Genomic DNA, 23,656 nt, shown 5'->3' on the forward strand with positions numbered 1-23,656 from the left:
CAGCGAAAGGGTTTATAATGTGAGAGCTCTGCGCCCTGACCTGTGTTATACACTGCGTTGATCATCACCCCGTATACTTACTCACTTTTTAAAATCAGTTTTTCTTTTCTTCCACCATAGTTCTGATATACAGTCGCTCCTGGGCATTGGTCGTATACATACATACAAACATACATACATACATACATACATACATACATACATACATACATACATACATACATACATACATACATACGTACGTACGTACGTACGTACGTACACACACACACACACACACACACACACACACACACACACACACACACACACACACACACACACACACACACACACACACCACACACACACACACACACACACACACACACACACACACACACACACACATACATACACACACACATATATATATATATATATATATATATATATATATATATATATACGTACAAGAGCGATGATAGAAAAGGCGTGGTTTATGCGACACCGGTGGCATAATTATGCGCACACACAGTGCCTGCATTGAAATAGAGGGCAACAACAGCTTCTACAAAACGCTTTAATAGGAAATCTCACATGAACGAACAAACAAATCAGGTCGGTACATGCTCACTGTGGAATCTTCAACAATGCTCGATTGCACTTCCTATAAACGCCTTCTCTTTGCTCAACACTCGCGCGTAAGGTTCGTGCCTTCGTGAATGGCACCAAATAAGAGCAATATACCATGAGAATATGGTGTGATAACAAAATTAAAAAAGAATCAAAGAGATAGGAAAACGACAAAGGCTTGGACAAACGATCCGCGCAACCTGGAAATCGCCATCATGGACAAACCCGCAACAAGCCGCATATACCTTTATTGCCAACAGCATATACACATATGTAATGACATCGAGAAACGAAACAGCTAATAGATACAACGTATGCAACGTAACAGTAACGACATATTAAAAAAAAAAAAAAAAAAAACATGAGCGCAGTACAACGCTTGCACGTTCATTACGCTCGCGCAACCGTGTTCGCTTAATTTTATTCTCTTATTTCACTATACAAAAATAAGGTACAATTTCAAGCGGTGTAACTTGATTCTCTATGGTTTTAGATAAAGGAGCACTGCTTTGTTTCCACGCTGCTAACTTCTATGGCTTTCTCTCAATTCCTAGTTAGTAGTAGTTCTTTTTCTTAGCTAAAACTTAGTTATGGGTTTCGTCTTGCATATTGCTATTGATTACTATTTACACTCGGTAGAGCCGCAGCGACGGCTCTCGGAAGTTTTCTATTTCGTAGAGCGCGCGCGCACACACACACCACCACGCTTTTTTTTTTTTTTCTCCCCTTCTTCTTTTGCGTGTCCGCGATCACAGTCTTCGAGTCCTGCGGAGGAGAACAGTTCCATCCATTTCTCTCTCTTTCTCTCTCTCTTTTTCATTTTCTATTTCGTGCACGGACCCTGGTCACACACCATTCGCGTGTACATCCGCACCAGTGTATATGCCATGTCGCGGTCTCATCTTGTCGGCCGCGCAGAAACATTTTTTTTTTTTTAAGTTCGCAACAGCGAAACACCCGCTTCCGTGGTTTTCAGAAAAGGTACGCGCACATCTTGTCGGAGCCCCCTTTTCTCTGCCTCTCGCTCGACTATATTGCTTTCGGAAGCGCGCAACATCTCTGTATAACATGCGTAGACACCCGCATTTCGTCCCTTTTCGTGTTCAGCGTGTTCATCGCGCAGAGCATTCGCGTTCGACGTGATGCACACGCCTTCTCGTTTTCTCTCTCTCGCTTTAGAAGTCTGAAAGGAAAGGAACGACGGGGCTCTAAAGAGGGAGTACTTCGTTCTGGAAGGGTCGCCTACGTATAAGAGCAATCAGAGGTCCGGGAGTGTCTGTTCCAGTTCGTCATGTCGCTGTCGGTATACGTATCGGTCTGTTGCCGCGGGTTCCGAGCCTCTTATATAACGGTGGTGTCTGCAGGCTTGTAGGAGGAGGGAAAACTGCGGGAAAGGTTAGGTGTCGTTTTTTTTCTTCCGCACCTGGTTGGTGCCAACCCTCGTTATCGGCGCTTTCGGGATCAACCTCCTTGGTCGGGACACGTGTGGCGATCCTGGACTGGCAGACGACGGCTTTCGCCGTATGCCCGTCTGCTGCGCTGCACTGGCCTCCGGGATCATCGGCGTGACGCAGTGCTTTTGCCGACAATCTTGAAGGCCACGGGGCGCAGCACGACATGTCTCGCCACATCGCTGCGCTTGTCTCTTTCCAGAAGTTTGCGGCTCTACCGCCGGCGAGCCAGTCTTAGCTGACAAAACTCGCTTATTTGGCGAGCACTTAGAGCCCATTTCCTAAGTACGGCTGTTCTCATTGGTCGAAATCCTCATGGGAAAAGGGAGGGATGGTAATGGTATCGTTGTGCCCGATTTCCGTTCGCGACACGTGATGTATCATTTTCCCGAAGCTTAGAAATGTGGTTATTATTGTCGTTAATTTACAGTTTGTGCTTCGTACGAGCTTATAGGATGTAGAAAGAAGCGCTAGAGCGTCGGCTAATCGTATCTGGCTTGGCTGCCCAGCAGCGTTAGGCGCAGAAGCGTAACAAGCCATGCGCAAAACCCGATCCGTGTCGCTGCCAGATCCTCATGCGCCGCGGACTGATGCTCAAGCGTTTAGTTTGAGGTTGCAAACCTGAGGCACACCTTCAAACACAGGAATAAGAGAGCTGTGCTGTTTTCTTGAGGTCATCGCATGTTAATGTTCTTACACCATCCAAAATTATAATATTATTTTACGTTTTCTGCGTTATTTTCTTAAAAAGGAGACCATTCGTGACGATTCTTACCTTACTTCCTATATATATATATATATATATATATATATATATATATATATATATATATATATATATATATATATATATATATATATATACTTTTCATACGCCACCTTCTGTCACTCTCACAGACGTTCGTAGAATACATTTCACATTTATTATTCCCTAATGTTTACTCGTGATCTAACGTAATCAGTAATGTTGAATATACAGCCTTGTCAGCCGTACGTCGTACAGGGAATGACTTACTATCTGCACTCAAGAACGAATGATACGAGGAAAGATAAGATATCTCTCGCATTTCTCTGCCGGCTGGTGCACTTGCTTCGTTGCTAATCCCCAAGGCCCAACCAATTCAGCTGAACATCAGTCTGAGACGCAAAAGCTCCAGCGGCACTCTTATATGGCTTAGAACCGGTTCGCAACGGTGTCACATCGGTACGCACAATGCGTTTTCGATAGCCACGTGCTGTGTGGAGAAAACGGCAGAGGCCTATGGTGTGGGTGTGCGATGGGAACCGCTCATTTGTAAGTAGTGACAGCGCATCCTGCTGTCTGCCTTCAAGGAGACGAGGCCTCTGCGACCTATTCTTCAACTGCCGTGGGCTTTGTGCTTTCTAACTATATCTAACATTCTTTTGACGTGCCCGCGATTTTTGTTCAGCTTTTTTTTTTTCCTTTTGCAACGTGACGTGACGTCATGTTAGGATGGTGATGAGGTGCGCGATGAGGCGATAATTTTTTTTCTGATGGTGATTTTCGACGCTGCTAGAGTGCTTCTGCCTGCTCTACAATTGCAGAGTTAATCGCGAAGGCGTGCGCCTGGCGTTCGTACGTGAGATTGCGGTGTACACCAGATTGCGTGCGCTAGAGGGAGCCGCATTGTGATGCCGTACGACCTGCCTTCTATTGTGGTCGTACTAGGTAAGTCACGTGACCGTGGCGGCGCGTCCTTTGCTGACGCCACGGCGAAGCGCGGAAGCCCAACTTCAGTGGTTTATAAAAAGTTCCTCTATAGCTCCGAGGCGGGGCATTAATCACAAATAGTGATTACTTTCACGCGACGTTACGGATACCACACGAAGAGCTCTAACAATCGCACCTTCATCAGCTATAGTGCCGGTGGAAACAGCTGGATAAGATAAAGGCGCTCCTCTCTATGTTATGGGAGTGGTTATTTAACATGTTTAGTTTACGAGCTCTATACAGGCTGGTCACCGCGTGATCAAAGCTGCACGATGGGTCGTAGTTGTAACATACCCGGTGGTTTGAAAAATAAGAGAAAGGCCAAATTTTCATAAAGAGCTTAATCTTCCTATCGGGTTTCTCTTCCCAGTAGTCACATTTTCTTTAGAGGATCCGAGGTTGCGAAGGCATGCTATGGAGCGCGTTTCTTTTCTATCCTGGTCTTTCATTATCTTTAAGTGCTTCGTAAACCCCATTACATAAACTCGCGGAGGCAGCACTTATCCACACGTACGTGGCACGGTTTGTGTACTACTTTGGACAAATGCTGTACACGTATGTACCGTTCTTAATTATTCTCTCGCCTACGGTGTTTTGAATGGCGGAGATGCGTTTCCCGACGCTCTTATAACAAAAGCCCGATTCGAGCATCGTCATTGGCCCGCGGTCGCCGCGCAATGCGCTTCCCTGCTGCCAGCGCACGCAACGTATAATAATGCGACGTGTTTGACAAGCTGTGTGGTGCGGTGATGTGCTCGATGTGCTATGTACAGTACAAGACAACGGAAGTTTTGACTGTGTTCCTCCTTTCTCTCTTTCTCGCACTTTCGCCCTGTTCTCCTTTTTTTTTTTCCCTTCCGACCTTGAGGAGTCCTGCGCTAAGTATATATGCTGCAGAAATTAGAATGTCACTCGTTGACAAGCCTATTCGTTACACGTAATACATATATGTAGCTTATACTATAATACGCGTTTCGTCCCTACGTTGGCTGACTAGACGTTACACAATGACTCGCTCTCGGAACTCGCGGTGTACTGAGATGTGCTCGTGTGTGTGGTTACGCGCTGTGCATCACTGCGTGTCCCTCGTCTTTTTTTTTCTTTTTTCTTTTTTTTTCTTCTATAAGCAAGAGCTTCGCATCTTCCGCTCGCGCATCTGTCTAGATGGCCGATCGAAGCTCGCTCTTATTGGTCCATGCTGAGGCGTACGAAGGAAAAGAAAAAAAAATGAAAAAAGAACAGCCGCCGCTCAACAAACGTTTTACTTTCATCACAGGAAGCTGTTGCGAAGGCAGCGACAGTGGCCCGTATGACCGGTGTTACGTGCGCATTGCTTGAGACTCGATTACCTAAAATGTTAAACACGAGTGTTCTGGAGAAGGAGGTTAAAAAAAAAGGAAACAATGAGTTTGTGATCGCAGCCAAACGTGTGTGTCCGTGTGTGGTCGGTTTGCTAAAAATGAATGATTTGTTGACGTGTCGATGCTCCATCAGACAACAACGTATACCCCCGCACTGCGGTGATCTGGTTTCATTTTTCATTTTTTCAAAAGTGTTTTTCTTTTCTTTATTACTGCATGCCCATTGATATCCAAACGCTCTCGCCGATATTGTTTGTCCAGATTGTCATGAAGTATTAACGTTGTCGGAGAAAGACGCGCTACCGTTTTTTGCTTTCATGTGAATGGCGTTTCTGCGTTTGGCCTTTCGGCAAATAGGCGGTAAAAAATTGGGTACGCCTACGATTTTGAATGAAACGCCCTATAGGGTGCGTTTAGAGGTAAAAAAAAAAGCACAATAAAGATAAAGGGTCTGAGAAGGCGGAAACCGGATATTGAAGTCCATCGGGAGGAAAACAAAGCGACTGATAGATCGAATAGAATTGATCCGGAAATGGAAAAAAAGAGGGAAGCCGGGTGTCAAAAAAATGCGGGGTGCCTCACCCTGTTCCGAAATGATTTGAGCTTTTACCTTGATTCGGTTTCGCACGTTTTCACCAAAACGCCCACATTGCCTCATATGTTCGCTACTTGGCAGTATGTCTTTGTTGTGACAGCCGCCTGACTGCATAGCCTTTTCTTTTTTTTTTCTTTTTTTTAAATGAACTTCACCGTTACGAATTCAACGAGACTTACTGAAACGCAAAACCGAGCTTGGGCATATGCAGCTCTTGGATTTAGATAACACGTTCTATAGACGCCTGTTAAAGGGATTGTTTAGTCAATCAATAGAAATGATATAAATATTTACACACAGTGTATAAAAACCGGCTATCGAACATTGGCAATACGTGGACATTTAAGGGCACATAAGGGCAAAGTCTACAGATTCTACGTAGTCCGTATATTGTGCGGCAGTAGGTTTATAAGCTGCCTTTGGGCAGTCCTAAGACTAACGGCTGCGCATCAAATCAACTGTTATCTACACAATGTCTACAGAATATGCATATAGGCGAAAAAAAATACAAACAAAAACACAGGGAACGAAATTATTCTTAAACGTGCGCAGACGCAGCATGTATGCCTTTCTTATAGATAGACTTATTCAAACACAATTCTATAGATACTTCATGTGTAATCTCAAAGATGGATCTTACAGACAAGATGTTGTTCGTAGACTGTGTATGTATATCTTGTCTATGGACATAGACAGATGACTGCAGCACAAATAATCGGCACCATATTGAGGGTGGAGAAAAATATCGCTAACGATGTCAACAATTCAACGTTGATGCTTACGGTGCTCAACGGCGAGATTAGGCGCTGGTGATCACCAGCGAGGCTCAGTGATGAGGACGACAAACCCTAGCGTACAGTCATTCAAGCCACTGTCACTGCTCGTTCACCGACACTTTCAAGATTGGATATTCATCGCGACTCTGTGTATACACTCGCGCGCGAATACGATATTGCGGCGTGGTTAACGCCTAAGCACGTTCGCTTTGACCCTGCTTATGACGTCAGCGAGACAGAAAGAAAAAAAGCGATAAAGTAACCAACACCAGCGCGGCGGAAGAAGCAACAGTGCGCGCTGCAGAGTCGGGGTGGGAAAGTGATGTAGGGTTTGGGGTCGACCGCATACAACGACAACAACCGCTGGGATTGAGGAGGCTTTTTTTCACAAGACCAACGCTGTGTGTGTGCGGGTGTGCGTACTTGTGTGCATAATATATATAGCAATATAGTAATGATAATAATAATAACACGCGCAATTTGCAAACAGTGTTCAACTAACGCGGGAAACAGGCGGGCCTGCACAATAGTGGCGCACCGAACAACAGATACGAGTGTGATTGGCTGGCCTATATGTATATAATTATATATCATGTGTATATGCGATTATGTACACCTATGTACAGCGACGAGATATCCGCCCGCGTGCACCTGTGCATCGAACATTGTAATAAAAAGAAATAAGCCTCAGCGCAGCGGAAACAACGAAGCGCCTCTCGGCAGCGCGGGGTATACGAGTGAGGCGCCCTCTCTCGTGTAAGATTTCACTGCGCCCGTAAGATTATTTCGACGTCCGGCGTTGGTTATACAACGGTGGCGTTATACCGTGCGTCCGCGCTCCACGACCTATACTGCGCGTAGGAGGACACCTTGTACTCTTAAAAGATGTCGGTATTGCTTTCGTACGTGAACTGCTCTCGCTTGCGTGCGCGCGAGTGCTCAGTTTACGTGTCCATTCGATGCCCTCATAAAAGTGAATTTAGGCAGTCTATACAGACTGCTCGTAGAACTGCTTCGCCTCGTTGTAGACTTGTCCTTTTGACTGAATAAAAAGCTTGTAGACCAGCTGGCCAGCAGTCGTTAACGCATCTATTTTGCAGCGTCAATTAGTGTTACAGAGAGACTTCCAAGGAGGCTGTCAGCAGTAAGCCTAAAGGACATTAGCCCAACAAAAAGTTTAAGGCGACGAGTCCATGGACTGCATATAGACGTTCTATAGATATCGTGTAGAAAGAACATCCGTAGACTTTGCGTAGACTGTCTAAACGCATTTTCGTGAGGGTATACAGCGTGTGTTTTCGCCCCCCAAACCCTAACTTATTTGTTCCCCCTGTAAAACTTGCTTTGCCTTCGACATCAGACCACTGCAGGAAAGCAAGGAGTATACATTGGTGGTCCGAGGAGGACGTTCCGTACAAAGCGCGCGTGTAGCCCTTATTACTTATTAGAAAGCCTTCCCTTTTTTTTGCGATATATAAAGTCACATCATCGAGCTTTACGGCGACTTGTGGCTGCTTAAGAAACTGACTGACAAAGCGGTGGAGTGGTGGAAACTTGATTTTTTTTTTAATAATGTCGCTTAAGCACATTTTTAGTGCGAACCTAAGTTGTGCCCGAAGAATACTATGTCGCAGTAAAAAATAAAAAATAAACGTTTGCGAAAGGGTAAGATCATTTTCTCTTCGTCCTCACTTGCTTCTTCTTTCTTCTTCTTCTGTTTTTTTTTGTTCTTGTGCACTGCGCAGTGATACCAATTTCCGCGGAATTGGGGTTCTTATACTCAGTTACATAATTTCGCATTCGCCGTTTTGCTTCTTGTAAATATAAAGAAGAGGTCACATTCTAGCTGCTTCGGATATCGGGCTATATATATAGGAAGCTGCAGTCGAAAGCTCAGTATATCCACTGACGATTCGCGATAACCTATCGTGCAAGCCGTCGTTCGGCGTCATTTGCTGGGAGATAGAAAACGAAAAAAAAAAAAATCAACTTTGCGTCGATGAGTGATTGTCGCGAACACTTACTCCTTGCCACACACCAGACGTTCGTGATTATTCCTCAGCCTGCCGCGTCTTATTCGTTAAAAAAAGAACAGCTCCTTCTAAAGTCACCTGATGTGAAGCGGGCAATAACCGACCGCCTCGCAATGCAAGCGAATGAGCGGCAACGCGGTGTAATAATCCTTCGACACCTGTCTGCGACTTCGCCACATCTCGGCATAAATGCCAACGCATGACTATAAACAACGAATGCACTTAATTTTAGATGAATACTACTGCTGCGTGCGAGCGAGTTCTTTGTTTTTTTCCAGAATGAGGACCTTCACCCATCGTTAAGAGTGATCTAAGCAGTCGCTGATCACTGAGGTTGTTTCGGTGAGAGCGGCTGGCCTGACTAATTTTTGTTCCTTCTGCGGCCGACGTTGAACTAAGGCTTAAGCCGAGTCTCCGAGTGACGTCGAATCGATAATGTATGAGAATGAACGAAATGAAACCACGCAGAAAAAAGAACACGAAAAAAAAAGATTGGTTACTTCTTCGCCTGCTTTGTGTAGGTTGCGAAATTTTATCTCGTATGGTAGCAGCTTTATCAAATTTACGTGTCACCGTCGATGCCCGCGTTCCGATTACTGAGAGCGGAAATTTGCCGCTCGCCGATGTGTATTTCGTTATAAGCGCATGGTTTCACCCTGCAGGCTGCACGTGTCGGCAAAAAATGCGGAGCCCAATTTTTGTTCCATTGCGTTGTGGTTGTATAGGCGTTATCACTACGTTGCGTTCTTCTAGCACCCGTGCCCTGACCCTGCCCCGCGTGTGCTTGTTTTGCAGCGAGCAGGCAAACAAGCGTGACAGCAAACGTGCGACGATGTGTGATGGACGACTGAGATGGTGGGATTCGTATACTGCTCTTCCGGTGGCGGCGAGAGGGTCGCCAAGTGAAACGAGCTATACATAGGGGCTGGGAACATCATGCTCCTAGTCAAAGAGTTGCATGCAGTTTACGATGTTCTCAATGGCGATTCACGGAGAAGGTTGTCGGGAAAGGGGATTTCGAGTGTGAAGGTGAGTTCATGTTTGACGCGGAAGTTCGGACGATGAACGCCTTTCCGAGTATTTCTTTTCTTTTTTTTTTTCCGGAGAGTTTTTGTTTTGCTGCGTCCGCAGAAGCGTATGATTTATCCCCTGTGCGAGTCCGGGAACGTGTTTACGTAGAGCTTGCCTGAGCAGTGACCGTGTTATAGCACAGCCGACCACAAGACCCTGCGGACCGCGCTATGAGCGCTCGTAACGTTGCTTTTTTCCGCACGCGTTTGTGAACACGTCGTTAGTTTGTGCGGTGGGCCTGCGTAACGAGTTTCGGCTGGCCTTCACGAGGGAGCGAGCCTGCCTCGAACGCAGCAGCAGTCGTCGATCGTGTCTCGGAAAAGGCAGAATGCGCACTGCGACGTTATCGGTTTGTTTTTCTATATATTTCCCTGTTTTTGCATTTTTGTTTTGTCCAACCGCGCCTCTGCGGTTTCGGAGAAGCGTCATCGTCCAACTTTCACTTCACCAGCAACGTGGCTTGTTTCCAACCACCGACTCATACCGAGCTCAACGAAAGAGAGAGAACATTTGTCCAGTATAGAAAATTACTGGCAGTTTTTGTTGCTTCGAATCTGTATCTGCTTTAAGTGTGTTCTTTTTTTTTATTCCTTCTTAGTACATGCGTACAGTTTTCCTAGATTACTACACCAGCCCACAAGTCTGGGCTAGTGGACTGACCACCAGCCCTCAAGCCCACGCGTACTTACTGTGTAGCTCATCATTTCTACGTTTTTCGTCCCTGGGCGCGAGATCAGCTAATATATATTGATGATTTCTGTGCAGTGCACGAGCAATGTAATCAAACAATCCTCTGGGCCTTATAGGGGTACGTCTATCACGGTGAACATGAGGTATATTCATGCACTGCAGTTACGACCAGTCAAAACGACGACACTTTCTCAGGCACAGAACTACATTTTACAGATATGGCCTCTCAGTGATCGTCATGAGGGCCATGACCAGCGCTGTTGATGCGTACACTAACTGGTTCTGTTAACGCCTTCAAAACATATAGAATATGCAGCATCCTTCGCGTCTGCCTCCTTTTCTGTCTTTTCGGGCCCAGTAACATCGAGAAGGGGATAACGGTTGAACAGTCATCAACGTAGAGATCTGGAATTCTCCGACGAAGTTAGGCGAACGTAGCCAAGACACGTTATTTGGCAACATAGGTCACCAGATGCGTTATACGCCGCGGGATGAATCGTGCTCCCGCTCATGCTCACACGGGACAGTGCGCTTCAAAGACACCGAAGTCGGGTTGGCGTGAAGTGTTTTCTTTATCGTTTTTTTTTAAATATATTGGTTCTGTAAAAGCTTAGAATTTCGCTCTGTACGCCGATTTCGCGTGTTGACTTCGTTCGCTTCCTTCACCGGAAATAACTCTGGGGGCTGACGTGGTTGTCTCGGAAACACACAACATCTATAGAACAGCAAGAACAACTTATCGCGGATCGCGGCTTGGGTTTTCAACGGTTAAGGGTTTTCTTGGCCTCTCAGAAATGGCTCCGCGAGTCAAGCCTCGCGAAAGCGTGTCTTTTGGTTTTTCTCCGGAGTAACTTATGGGAATCATGCTTCGACGAGGAAAAAAAACAAATCGTTTCGGTCGATCTCGGTTGGGCATCGGGAGGGGACGGCTTGAGATCGTCCTGCAGTCAACTTTAGGAAGGGAACATGACATTGTGCATACGAAACAGACATACAACGAGGTGGTATCATGTGACGTGTCTCGGTAATGTGAGCAAGGTGTCGTGTGACTTTTTTTTTTTCCTTCGAGTCGTGCGTGGAGCGATATGTGTGTAGATGGTGTGTGTCTGTCTGTGTTTATCCCTGTGACGGTTCGCCCCGTTTCTTCTAAGGCCACTTTGCTCCCAGATGCGCTAACGCTGGTCCCGCATACTGTGCCCGCGCGGCCAAGCGAACGCCTACGTCGTGCGACCGAGAGACGTTGTAGATCTTTGCGAGGGACGCGCGCTGTGAACCGAGAATGCGCGTGCGCACGGACACTTGCGCAGACTATCACCTCATGTCCACACAGACTGAACAGCGGACAGTCTGTGCGAGTTCGCGTCAAGTGTCCTTTAATTTTGAATATTCTTTGATAATTTTCAGCACGGTTAACTTGTAGTGGCTGACTTTGAATAGCGTTAAACAGTGTCCCAGTGAACGCTGCGGTTTACCTACATTTTTTTGTGGCAAATTCTTGCTTCTGAGCCGAAACAATAGTGCGTTACAGTCTCTCGGATGCACCGCGAGTGTTCGCGGACCGCGCGAGTTATTTTGCCGGACGAGGAAGCTGCCGGAAGATGTAGTGTAGCGAGCATCTAAGCATGTGAATTTTAAGCACAGCATTTGTCGAGGCTGTCTAAGCGCTGTCAACGAATCTAAACCGCGGTCGATTGGCCAGGCTTTTTTTTCTTTCTTTTTATTTTTAGGATCAAATATTCTCTTTTATCCCCTACCTTTACGAATTCGGATACTCGCGCTTATGCCGAACCGCTTGAAATAGCTCTGAAAAGTTGCTTTCGGATTGACACCTCGAGACAGAGCAGCAAAGTTTACGTTTCCCAACATGCTGCTGTCGAGAAGACAACCATATCAAGGAAACAGAAGCGAGAAGGCTGTCGCCACGGAACAGCTATACTACACTGGCGCACGGTGTTACTGTGCAGTATGTGAGATCGCTGATCGTAGAATGCCATCGTGTGACCCCATGGTCCTCCCAACCTGCGCCTCCGGGCGGAAATCCCGCCCGATTTGAGTTTTACCATTTTGGCCTGGTCTGATAGGCTTTGAAACTGCTGCCGGCGCAACCGCTGGCCAATATTTTGCTTTCTTTTCATTCAGAGTTCGCCATATTGTATTACCTTAGTCGCTGTGCTGCGCCAAGTGGACGCTTGCATATAGTATAGTTACGCATCTCGCTTGCGATTAGTTCGGCATGAAGCTGAGCTGGGCCAGTGTTTGTGACTACACCTGTCTCGCGGTCGGTTCAGCAGCTTCCTCGGCCGGCGTCGTCCGAGGGCCCGTGCGGCGGCGGCCCCTAGTCTTCCTGCAGGTTTCCCTGCGAACCCATGCCGGTCAGGCTCTCGTAGAAGGTGCCCGAGCGCGGCAGGGCCGTCTGGGCCGCTGCGCCGCTGGCCATGTCGAACATGCGGTGGAAGCAGCTCTCGGACTTGGGCCTCGGTATCGTGGTGCCTCCTCCGCTGCGGTGGACCCCCAGGAGGTTGCTGTACTTCCTCCGGTTGCCGCCCTGCGCGCGGCCGCCCCCCTTGGCATCACCGCTATCGCCGCCGTCTACGTCGTCGTCCTCCTCCTCGTCGTCGTTGTGGGCTGCCTGGGCGGATCGGAGCAGGGCGGTGACTGTGCTGAGGTCGACGCGCAGGTCTTCGCGCTGGCACACGATGTCCGGGTTCTTGCCGATCTTGTTGAGCCGCTCGGCGGCGATGGACTCCATGGTCCGTCGCATCACAGGGTACACATCCAGCACGGCGTTGAAGTGTTCCACGGACAGGGAGAAGAGGTTGCAGTAGGTCTCGGCCCGAACGCTGGCCACGCGCCGGGCGTTGGTCAGCAGGCAAATCTCTGCGAGCGCGCGCCACACACGCTGGTGAGGGAGGAGTCGCGGAGTGGTGCCGACTTTGAAGAATAATCTGCTGCGCAAACGTTTCGAGGCTCTACCCTTCCTAAAAATTGGCCGAGCCCAATGCTGATTGGCTTCGCTGATCTGAGAAAAACTGGCGTATTCGGCGTGACATGATTTAAGGCGAAGCGTCCGTTCAATGCACCCCTCTGTGCCTGCTTGACAGCTGCCCCGATCCCCTATACTGTGCATTGGAATTTCTTGATCTCGTGAATGCCACATTCCACGATTACGATTGTTCGATTAGTACGTGCCATACTTTCATAGCTCCGTCTGGGCATGTCTGACGTGTACGTACACTAGAGCTGGCATTGGATTTAGTTTCAAAAACTGATCGTGTCTAAGATATGTTTCGCACTTTCTGTCCGCGTCTTCCTACACTCTGCCAGGCTTAAACAGTTGCATCAGTTTCCTATGTGTGCGGTTGCCAGTACTTTAGTGCCTGCTCTATTCTGGTGAAACGTGAGTAGGTCCTGTCGCGCGCGGGCGTGATACACTTCCACATACTACGGTGTTGTAGCACATGCCGTATATCATTAGCTGCGCTTACGTCGAGTCACGTGAATCGCGTAGTCATTACGAATTTTTGTATTAACGGCAGCTCATTGTCGTAGGCATGTGAAAAACTTCTGTCTCATTATCCTCTCTGTGCACCATATTCTATAAGTTCTCCCTCGTCGATCGTTGAAGTTCTCTTATTCTGGAGTATTTTTCACAAGCAAAACTATTATTCGTCACGTCGTCAACTGATGGCGGTTCATTCAACGCTCAAACTTCTTTTTTGACAGCGCATGTTCCGCGTTAACCACACGTTCTTGTGGTTGGGGGGGGGGGGGGGGAGGATACGAACAGCGCCAGGCATACTCGTCCACGTCCACGAGGACGTGCTCAAACATAGCAGCGATATGCAGTATTAATATTTCTCTTACGGAACGAGCACTCTAGGAAGTGAGGAAGCGGAGTAAGTAGGGCTCACCTCCAAAGTACGACCCGTCGGAGAGGCTGGTGGCCACCTCTCCGTTGCTCATCACAATGTCCACGATGCCTTCCTGGATGAAGTACATCTTGGTCCCGAGTGTCCCCTCCTTGATGATGATATCGCCTGGCTGGAAGACCTCGTACTTGAGTTTGGTCACGACGTCGTTGACGAAGTTTGGGTCCGCGTTGGCAAAGAACGGTACCGACGCCACGAGCGACCGGCAGTTGTAATTGATTACGTCCTGCAAAACGACATGAGTCTGTACAGATCTCGTTTCTCCAGACAAGCAACGAAGCTGTGTCTTGGCTCGTTGGCAAACGTTGGCCCTGACCTTAATGCTTGCTCATTGTGATGGCAGTGTTTTCAACGTGCGCTAATCTTTAACCGATGCCACGGTCGACAAATATGGCGTATATAAGTGCTAAAGACTTTGCAGTAACACTTTTTCGTAGCTGGATGACAATGTGGCGAAGTATTTTTAGCAGAATATTCTGAAGGTTTAATGTCCAGATGCTGTTTGCCAACAAAATAACGTATATGCTGCAAATGGTAGATGTTACAGCGAGGTCCTCCTCCTTGTTTGCGATTACGGGTCAAGGCAGGCATCTTTTTTCTTTTTTTTTTTGTCACGAAGGAATCGTCATAGCATGCGAACACTTCAACTGCGTATACAGGACGCGACGTGACTAGGTTTCATTTTTGCATTCCTGGCATGATACATTTACGACGAGTTGCAATTTTCAAGATCATGCGATGACTTTGTTACAATACTATCGTGCGAGCACTCACCTCTCTTAGCCGCTCGGAGAGTTCCCCGAGTATAGCTTCTTCGTCGAAGAATTTCCCTTGGTACCGGTGCTCGAAGTAGTCGGTGATTCCTTGTCGTAAGTCTCTTGGAAGCTTTCGGTACGCCATGTACTCTTCAACTTGTTTTAACTGCGCACCAAAGACGGGGTAGTCAGAGGAAAGGCTCAGTTGACGTCATTGTCACTCATAGCGCGGTGTATACGCGGTGTAGCAATACGTGTGAAATTCCAGACCGTGCCGCAGTGGTGGGGGTCATTACACAGGAAGGTATAGCCGTAAACAGAAAACATGTAAAATTTCATGGTGATACGAGTGACTGTTCGACTAAGCGCGTCGTTTATTAAACGTGAAATAGTTTATTTTGTGTTCTGAAAGCACAGAAAAAAGGGGGTGAGAAAAAAAAAAAAGCTGCTCATATGGCAGCTTGAAAAGCTCTCGACCCCCGAGTTGGGCGAGTTGCATCATGATACAAAATAAATTAAAATAGCGCAAAAATGACACGGACAAGATAGAAGAGCATGAGCGCTCACTAACAACTGATGCATTTCAGGAAAAAGTGAAAGGAGAGTTGATGACGTGCACATGCGTGAACACAAACGCCACCAGAAGGGCTCAAAAGAAAAAAAAAACAAATAAAAGAAAAAGGAAAAGAGGTAAAAATTAGCCGCTTCTTTATCAGAACTAAAAACCTTGTCAATTTAGCCCTTTCCAGACAGATGTGTCACTAATGCAATCGTCATCCATCTGCTTGACGAAGAAAGCCTCCAGCAGATCACGTGCCACTGTGTCCCTGCTTCTACCGAATATATTTATTTCGCGAAACAATGACACACCCTTGCATCTTTCGCAGTGCACAGGCAGGTGCGCCCGAGAACACGCCGCGTCACTAAAAAACAGGGGATATGCGCATATGTCCGCGCACTGAGAGAAACTGCAAGTGCGTGTCGTTATTTGGCGAAATAACGATATTGAGTAGAAGCAGCGGGACACGGCGGCCCGTGCGCTCTTGCAGGCTTTCTTCATCAAGCAGACGGGTGGCGATTGCGTTGGTGACACATTTGTCAACTTGGGGAAAGGCTGAACATTGGTTGCTGGAAAGGCTAAATTGACGAGGACCTTAGTTCGGATAGAGCAGCGGTGAAGTCTCTCTCTCTCTCTCTTTTTTCTTTTTTACTTTAAGCACCACTGGTGGCGTTTGTTTTTACGCGCATGTGCAGGCCATCAGCTCTCCTTGGCACCTTTTCCCGAAACATACGTTAGGTGTTAGCGAGCGCTGACGCTGCTCTGTCTCTCCCGTGTCTTTCTTGCGATGTTTTAATTTTATTCAGAAGCAGTAAAAACGCAAAAAAATTCGGCTCTTTCAATCCGCCTGCAAGTGCTCGTTGTTGATTATCCGTTATCTTTTCGGTTATTAGTGGCTGTACATGTTGCTTCATGTGCGGGTCGAGCAGTCGAATGTCCATTTCTTTGTTATCTGATGGATTTTTCTCACTTAATTTTTTTATTTGCTTCTTCTATCACCTTTTGTTCCCTTTGCCCAGCACAGGGTAGCCAGCCGGTACTTACACTGGCTAACCTTCCTGTCTTTCTTTCTTTCCTTTCTCTCTCTCTCTCTATTTATGGCGGGTCGACATATAATTTCTGTCGACCACGCCGTTAATAAGCAGATGGCTCTCACCTTCTCTCGGTACTGTCGTCGCGAAGAGTCTAGCGACTGTATGAGGTTGGTGGTGTGTCCGAGGAATAGTGCGTAGCAGGTGGCCCCGCTGATCATGCTGAGCAGCGTGAGCCACATATCCGTGAGGCTCTGGGGCGGGAAGCGGCCGTAGCCTATGCACAGCATGTGGGACATGGCCTTGAACAGGGCCCACGAGTACTGCTCGAACCAGTACTTGGTCTGCGGTGACAAGGGCGCACGGAAAAGTATACATGAGGTCATGGAAATAACATGCGGTTGTCTTCTGTATACCTACCAACATACGGATGAAGCCGTTAGTGAAAACGCTTGCAACAACCTTATGGAACGACGGAACATGAAACGTTTTTTTTCTTGTGTATGCTAATTCCATGGCTACCCTGCTTTAGAAGAACCCGCTTATTCGAGCTTCGTGACTCAGACTCTTGTGGAGGACCCCTATTTAACGTGACCATCAGCCTGTACAGCCGTTACCTCAGACGATGCAAACTTAAGGACGCCTTGCTCATCATTTTGCAATATTCTATTTCGTTTCACGTGTTCCGTTTCATGTCAAGTTCGCTGAATAAAAACGTTAATGTGGAATCTACGTGAATGTTCACTGAGCATTAGTTTGTATCACCTTTGTCCTTAATGACATCTGTCCTTGACAGGCAAATCAAGAAATACTTATGTGTAAGTTCTTTTGATCGTCATCTTGAGCCTACAGAAGAAGTCTATAGAAATTTCCTAACACCTTGTGGTTAGCACAGCAAAGCCTATGTCGCTATAGCGCCCATTTAACCCGAACTAATAAATTCTCAGCCCTTCGATTCTCTGTCACTGTGCTCACCTCAAGTTCGTTGATGGCGACCCAGGAATTGGAAGGAAACCCCTGCAGCATGGGGACGAGAAACTGAAGGCACCCGCTCCAGTGACCAATAAGAAGCATCATGCAGATCAGGTTGAAGATTTTCATAAACACGCTCGCCATATTCAGGAACTGCAACCGGAAGAGGAAGAAAGGAAACGGGAGAGAAAGAGAGAGAGAGGTAAATGAGGGAGAAAGGAGGCAGGGTATCGGGAGTGATGATGTCATATACGTCCGCCAGGCACATACATGCACAGCCCCTTCCCCCGCTTTAAGTCCCACACCACATTGTGAGACATCGCATAGCCGCACCGATAGTTGTAGGGCTACTATTTGATCTTTTATATCTATTTTACCACACAGTGGACTGGGAATCGACTATGCTGGTGTCATACATAGATGTGCTCCTCAGCGGCATAAGGAAAAAAAATAAATAATCGTAATTTGTACCAGTTGTTCTTATTTTCATCTTTGAGAAGTGTGGAATGATAGGAAAAACGAAAGACGAAATGAGATTTTGGGAGCCAACATTTTGTCAGGCGTCTTATCTCGTTCAGAGTTTGCTCTATACTTACCCACTGGCAAAGAAGACGTTGTGTGCTTTGTCATCATAGGTATTAAGGGTATAATTATCCAGAGGCGACTACTTTTATAACATCTCATCAAAAGCCACTTGAAGCTTGAAAAGCCACTTAGGCTTTTTTCAAGAGCCGGACATGGGTTTGATCTCTAGTTCCCCATATAACAGCGTATTAGCAGCGTATTAACAGCGTGCAGCGTATTAACAGCGCTAAATAGACAGCACGAAGAACACGACGACGGGCGTTGGCCGGGCAATCTAAACACCCGTTTGGTAACAGCGTGGTAACAGCGCTAAATAGACAGCACGAAGGACACGACGACGGGCGTTGGCCGGGAAATCTAAACACCCGTTTTTTTTCTTTTTTTTTTTCCAGCGCCTGGCCTGTTTGCTCGTGTTCCTTGTCATGTTCATTTAGCGCGGTTAATGTGTTCCGCCGTTCCAGCAACAATTTCCCCCAGCTTTCAGCATTAACTATGCAACTGAAGTGTTACAAAAGTTTGAAACTGGAATATGTTAAGTTGCGGAACCATAAGTAATACATTAAGTAACGCAGGTGAGGATCATTAAATTAAAGCAACTCTATGTAGGTCGCATCCTTGTGCACGAGCTAAGAACGGCCCGGTAAAACAGCCTCTGGGACTACAGTTAAAGTTGAGGCGTGCACGTCCCCGATTTGTCCTTAGAGATTCGAACCGCTGGTGAATCGTCCCACATTTGGCCAAGTTTTCGGCCGGACTTTAATTCTTAGATTTTGCACATTTCTCATCTCATTTAAAAGTATAGGGAGCTTTGTCGAGCCCACGTAAACTGTGAGTTCCGCGCGGGCCAGTGGATGACGATGTGAAGTAACTGAGATGGCACGAGCACAGAACGAAGTAAAGGTGCCTGCTCTCTCGCGAACGAGTCTCTGTGATTCATACATTTCAGGCCATACCTGCATATCACGCATAGTTTCAATGAGGCTACCTAAAGGTGCTGGTTAGTTACCAATCCTTGTTCGGAGAAGCAGTGCCTTGATATTCTCACTTAGCTCTGAACCATTTCAGACTAGCTCCTTGTTACGTAGCACAGATTCCACGCCCCGAAGACGGGACGATGATGCCACCTCGCTATCTCAAAGGCCGCTGAAGGATGTCGCATGAACGCTAGGTTTCTGTTAGACGACATGCTCACAGATTGCCTATGTGTGCATTATTTAAGCAGGTCGCATTCTTCCTTTTTGACTTTGCAGTTGCGACAAATGACAAAACAGTTGTCTAAAAATGCGCGAACAGAGAAGCAAACGCTTCTTGGTATCTTGGGCCGAAGCGCATGGCGCGTCTGACATCGACGGCCATCTATAATAAAATCGGTGGCCTGTTACAACTGAACAGCTCTACACTTAGTACGTAGTGTTACATGTACAACGACAAGCGTATCCAGCTTGAACAGAGTAACAGCGCCTGTCCTGAGAAATCTTCCAGTCGATCTCGTTGTCTGCTTGCGAATTGATCTGGGACGAGTTTACCGACCGGCAAGCTGCGTGAACGGCTCCGCTCTTCCGCTAAGCGCCAGCTGCTGCTAAAAGCTCGCATTGCAAGTAATGGCATTCGTGAGCGTAAGCCAGCCGCTGTGCATTCTACTGTATCCGGATCTGCGACCGGAGCTAGAACCCCGTGTGTTAGGGCTTTCTTCTTCTTCTTCTTTTTTTATGTCTGTGCTGCGCACGCCCGCCGCTTCGCTGCGACACCAGCGAATAAGCGTGTCCTTGGTGTCAACCTGACCAATAAAATAATAAATAAAGATGTTCTAACTGACCACAGATTTAATGGGTGTAATTTTAAACATGCGTTTAAAATTCAAGAATCGACAGTTGACTTGATCTTGTATTCCTGTGTTCTGAAACATCTCGCAGAACATCATTCGAGGTTAGCTGGCACATTGACGGTCATATTGCGCAGTTGCGGGTGTACTAAGGACAGATGTAGAAGAAAGGTACAATGACACACATTCACGAACAGGTCAGTTCGTGAATAAGTGTGTGTGCCAAGATTTATTCCGCTTCATCTGTCTTGCGTAAATTGTGCAACTGCGCAGGATGAACGTATGTATTGCTAGAAAACCTAGCCTGTCACGACTCTGCAACAAATTGTACAGGCCCAATAGTCACAACATGCCAATATCTGCAGAACATTCTCCAGCGCATATCGTTATAAATTAGTGCATGCGTCTTTAGATATGCATTAGCAAGCTCCATGCCAAGTAACTCTTGCATGACTGCTGTCGCATACTATAGGTCCTTGTAAATGTCACTGATTTGTTGTAAAAAACGTGTAGCCTAAGGCATTATATCGCACAAATACAGTGAGCGCGAACGAGAGCACGCTCACACGCATCTTTGCCTTTTTCATATGGCGCCACAGCGGAAGTGGTGAAATGACTATCGGCATATTTATTTAAGAAAATGCGGTAACTTACGTCTGTGCGAGTAGACAAAATGGTGCTCGAAGATGGCATTTGTTATGATCCGTTCGAGCAACCTGACCTTCACGCCCTAACCGATTAGACAACTAGAAAAGGGCCCTCAGACCTTGTCCGTATATTAGTTGTGTTTCATTCGTTTTCATCCCGGTACTTCTGAGCTAGCACAACTTGCTGATGGAAAGTCGGTGCAGATGCTCTTCCAAGGCCTGAGCTCCTGCCAAGAATACTTACAATTAAGTACTTCGTGCTTAAGCTCACGCTTCAACAATAAACATTTTGGTACCCTGTTCGGATACGTTCCCGTTCTGCTAACTGCAATACCTCGGACTTTACACCAGGAGAGGGTTCCTTAAGTCCGGGGTTGTAGTTCTCGCTCATTTCTTTTAAGCCGTAGTCGATTAAAGGCTGCATGTTCAAACCTTGCATGTTCGAGACACCAGTAGCGTCTGTCTCCGGACTGTTGCCGTGAAAGAACCTTCTCGCTCTAGCGGTAAGTGTTAAGATCACATGCGACACGCAGCGATGGCCGGCTGCGATATAAAGCAGCGATTGTCCGCCACAAAGCGCTTTCCACAAGTGCGCTGCAGGCAGCAGCGGCGGCAGCACTAGCACATTCGGCAGTATAGTAGCACGCACAGAGACAGGACACAGCATTGGCTTTGGCTGAGAATGGCGTTGGCAGCGGCAGCTCTAGCGGCAGCAGCGGCCCTATATTTGCCGTCACCGTCAGGCAGAGAGGGGACGGTATCGCCACGGGCACGGTGTGGCGCAAGACGAGGAGGACCAAGCGCCGCAGCACTGACCTGGATGGCACAGCCCTCTCCACAACTTTTCAACATACAGGTCGAGAGCCCCGAACTGTTGGATAGCGTCGCCAAGCTATGCATCTGCAAAGGGGGGAAGCAAGGAAGCAACCCGACATGTAGGCACCGTCGACAGGAGGGCATCGAATGTCGTGTCACCTGCCCCGCTTCGCCCGACAAGTGGTGGGTGTTTTTTGAGGGTGGGCGTGGCGTTTTCGAGAGGTGTTGTCTCGGTGGTGCCTACGGGGTCGCATTCGAGGAGTCTGATCCTGTGGAGGTTTGGGGGGGACCATTCGTTATCTTCAGGACCAAGCAGCAACCGAAAACACGGATGGTCTCAGTGCGGAGGATACGTGGTAAGGAAGAGAGACAAAACGAAGTGTATATACTACGAAGACTACGCTATTCGAATCGCTCCCATGCGACGTAGGTTTGTGAGCGCTGTCAGATAGTGGATGATTACTCGTTGTCTTTGTGTAGACTTCACGCTGTGTTGAGTGGGGCTGTAGGAGCTTTCGGGCACCTCAATTGTGCCGCTTGAGGACGGCGAGGACTGGAAGGAATCTTGCTGAAGCGCCTTTTCCGCGCACAGACAGGAAGCGAAAATAACGCTGTGCTGTCGTTCAATGCATTTGTGGGTTTACGTACACAATTCGTGAAGAAAAACGCTAAAGCAAAAAAAAAAAAAAGAACGTGAGTAACTCATCATTTTTGCATTTTGAAATATTCACGTCATTGTCCGTGATCATTCCAGATGAATTATCTCACGCTAATCATGGTAGTGTCATTTGCAGCACCCCCTTCTGTATAAGAGTGACGTAAATGTTGAGAATTAAAAGGCATACAAGAATGTTGAGTCACAGATGGAATCTTATCTTCTTTTGTGCCCTGCTTCTTGAACAAAATGCCTTTTCAGTGCATTAATCAGTCACAATATAAAGCATCGATAGTGTTAGAGAGTATTGTGGCAGCCGGTATTATCAAGGACAAACGTGATTTCTGTCTAGAGGTGTAGAGACGTACAATACATTTTCTTATTGTTTTACAGATAGAAACAAACCAAAACGCACTGCAGTGATAAGGTAATTTGTCTGTTGTATGCTTTAAACCATTAAGAAACACCCTAGACCATTCTTTATTGCTCGTCTCAGCAAATATTTTCCTGTACTGGCATAGAGAAACGAATCTTTAGGTGCCATTTCTGTATCTCATATAGAATTTGGATAACAGTTTGACAATGTTATGGTACCTTCTCTTGTTACTTGTTACATTTCTGATCACTTTCGGTTTTGTCAAGTTAATCAATTTTCAGCACGTGTTTGTGCGACAAAAGATGTCGTAATGTGTTTGAACTAGTCGCAAACATTGATGATGTCTGCACGACCTCGGCATGGCTTACTAGTGAAGAATTTCCAAAAGCTTACACTGCTAGATAGCGGTGATAATAATAATAATAAAAAAACGTAGCGTGATATACAATGGCTTTGATATTTGTAGAGGCGCTAAAGTCGTGTGTTGGTGGAATTTCTGTGGTGAGATTCGCACTTAAAAATTCTTTGGGGTCAGTTTTTGTGTTTTAGACTAATTGTTTCAGAAATGCGAAGAGATTCATGCACATATAGACGAAAGAACGGTATTACTACAAAGTAACAAACAAAGACGAGGCAGGATGCCATGCAGCAGTCATACGTTCAATCTCACAACCATGCAATTGTGGTTCAACTACTCTTTCGAATTGCACTTACCAGTTCGAAAAGAAAAAGTACTTTAGTTTCAATGTTCAGTGTTTGCTTCGTAAAAGGGGATACATTTTATGATGTAGATAGCATTAAACTGATGTAGATAGCATTAACATTAAACGACACCAACATTACATGTGCGTAGATATTGCGGGAAAACGCGCGTGGTTCTGTGTGGCATTATTTCATAGAGTGCAGAGAACAGGCCAACATTGTCATGCAATGCGTGGCCATTTGGCTGATGGGAGCCTTCCATTAAAAGCCAAAACCTTTAACATTACCAGTTGCGCAATTTTCTTTTGAAAATCCAACCGTTTCTTGAAGGAAGTTTTCGGAAAATAGAAGGAAAACGGCGCCCTATTTTTGGCGGATTACATGAACATTTATGATGCAGACGCCACCATTTGATGACACCGCCAAGGTTTTACGCCTACCATTTGGCTCTGACAGTTTGCAGATTTCTTTAAGTTTCTTATC

General features: G+C 46.7%; 2 protein-coding genes across 4 annotated transcripts in view; one reads left to right on the forward strand and one right to left on the reverse strand.

Annotated features, from left to right (window-relative positions):
- Positions 1-23,656, forward strand: part of LOC119442612 (uncharacterized) — a 162,879-nt gene that overhangs the window by 44,182 nt on the left and 95,041 nt on the right. The gene's annotated exons all lie outside the window — the stretch shown is intronic.
- The window catches only part of LOC119442614 (potassium/sodium hyperpolarization-activated cyclic nucleotide-gated channel 2), a 411,864-nt gene continuing 388,751 nt past the window's right edge, over positions 544-23,656 (reverse strand). For 2 of the 3 annotated variants that reach the window (XM_049662261.1, XM_049662262.1), the window contains 6 exons: positions 21,441-21,524; positions 17,574-17,723; positions 16,724-16,942; positions 15,028-15,174; positions 14,236-14,479; positions 544-13,201 (listed from right to left, as the gene is read on the reverse strand). In XM_049662261.1, the coding sequence (XP_049518218.1) occupies positions 12,660-13,201; positions 14,236-14,479; positions 15,028-15,174; positions 16,724-16,942; positions 17,574-17,723; positions 21,441-21,524 (1,386 nt within the window). In that variant the 3' untranslated portion in view covers positions 544-12,659. The remainder of the gene's footprint in view (positions 13,202-14,235; positions 14,480-15,027; positions 15,175-16,723; positions 16,943-17,573; positions 17,724-21,440; positions 21,525-23,656) is intronic. The other variant, XM_037707554.2, reaches the window with a different exon arrangement.

Source organism: Dermacentor silvarum, chromosome 2, assembly GCF_013339745.2.
Source record: "Dermacentor silvarum isolate Dsil-2018 chromosome 2, BIME_Dsil_1.4, whole genome shotgun sequence".
NCBI classification, from domain to species: Eukaryota; Metazoa; Arthropoda; class Arachnida; order Ixodida; family Ixodidae; genus Dermacentor; species Dermacentor silvarum.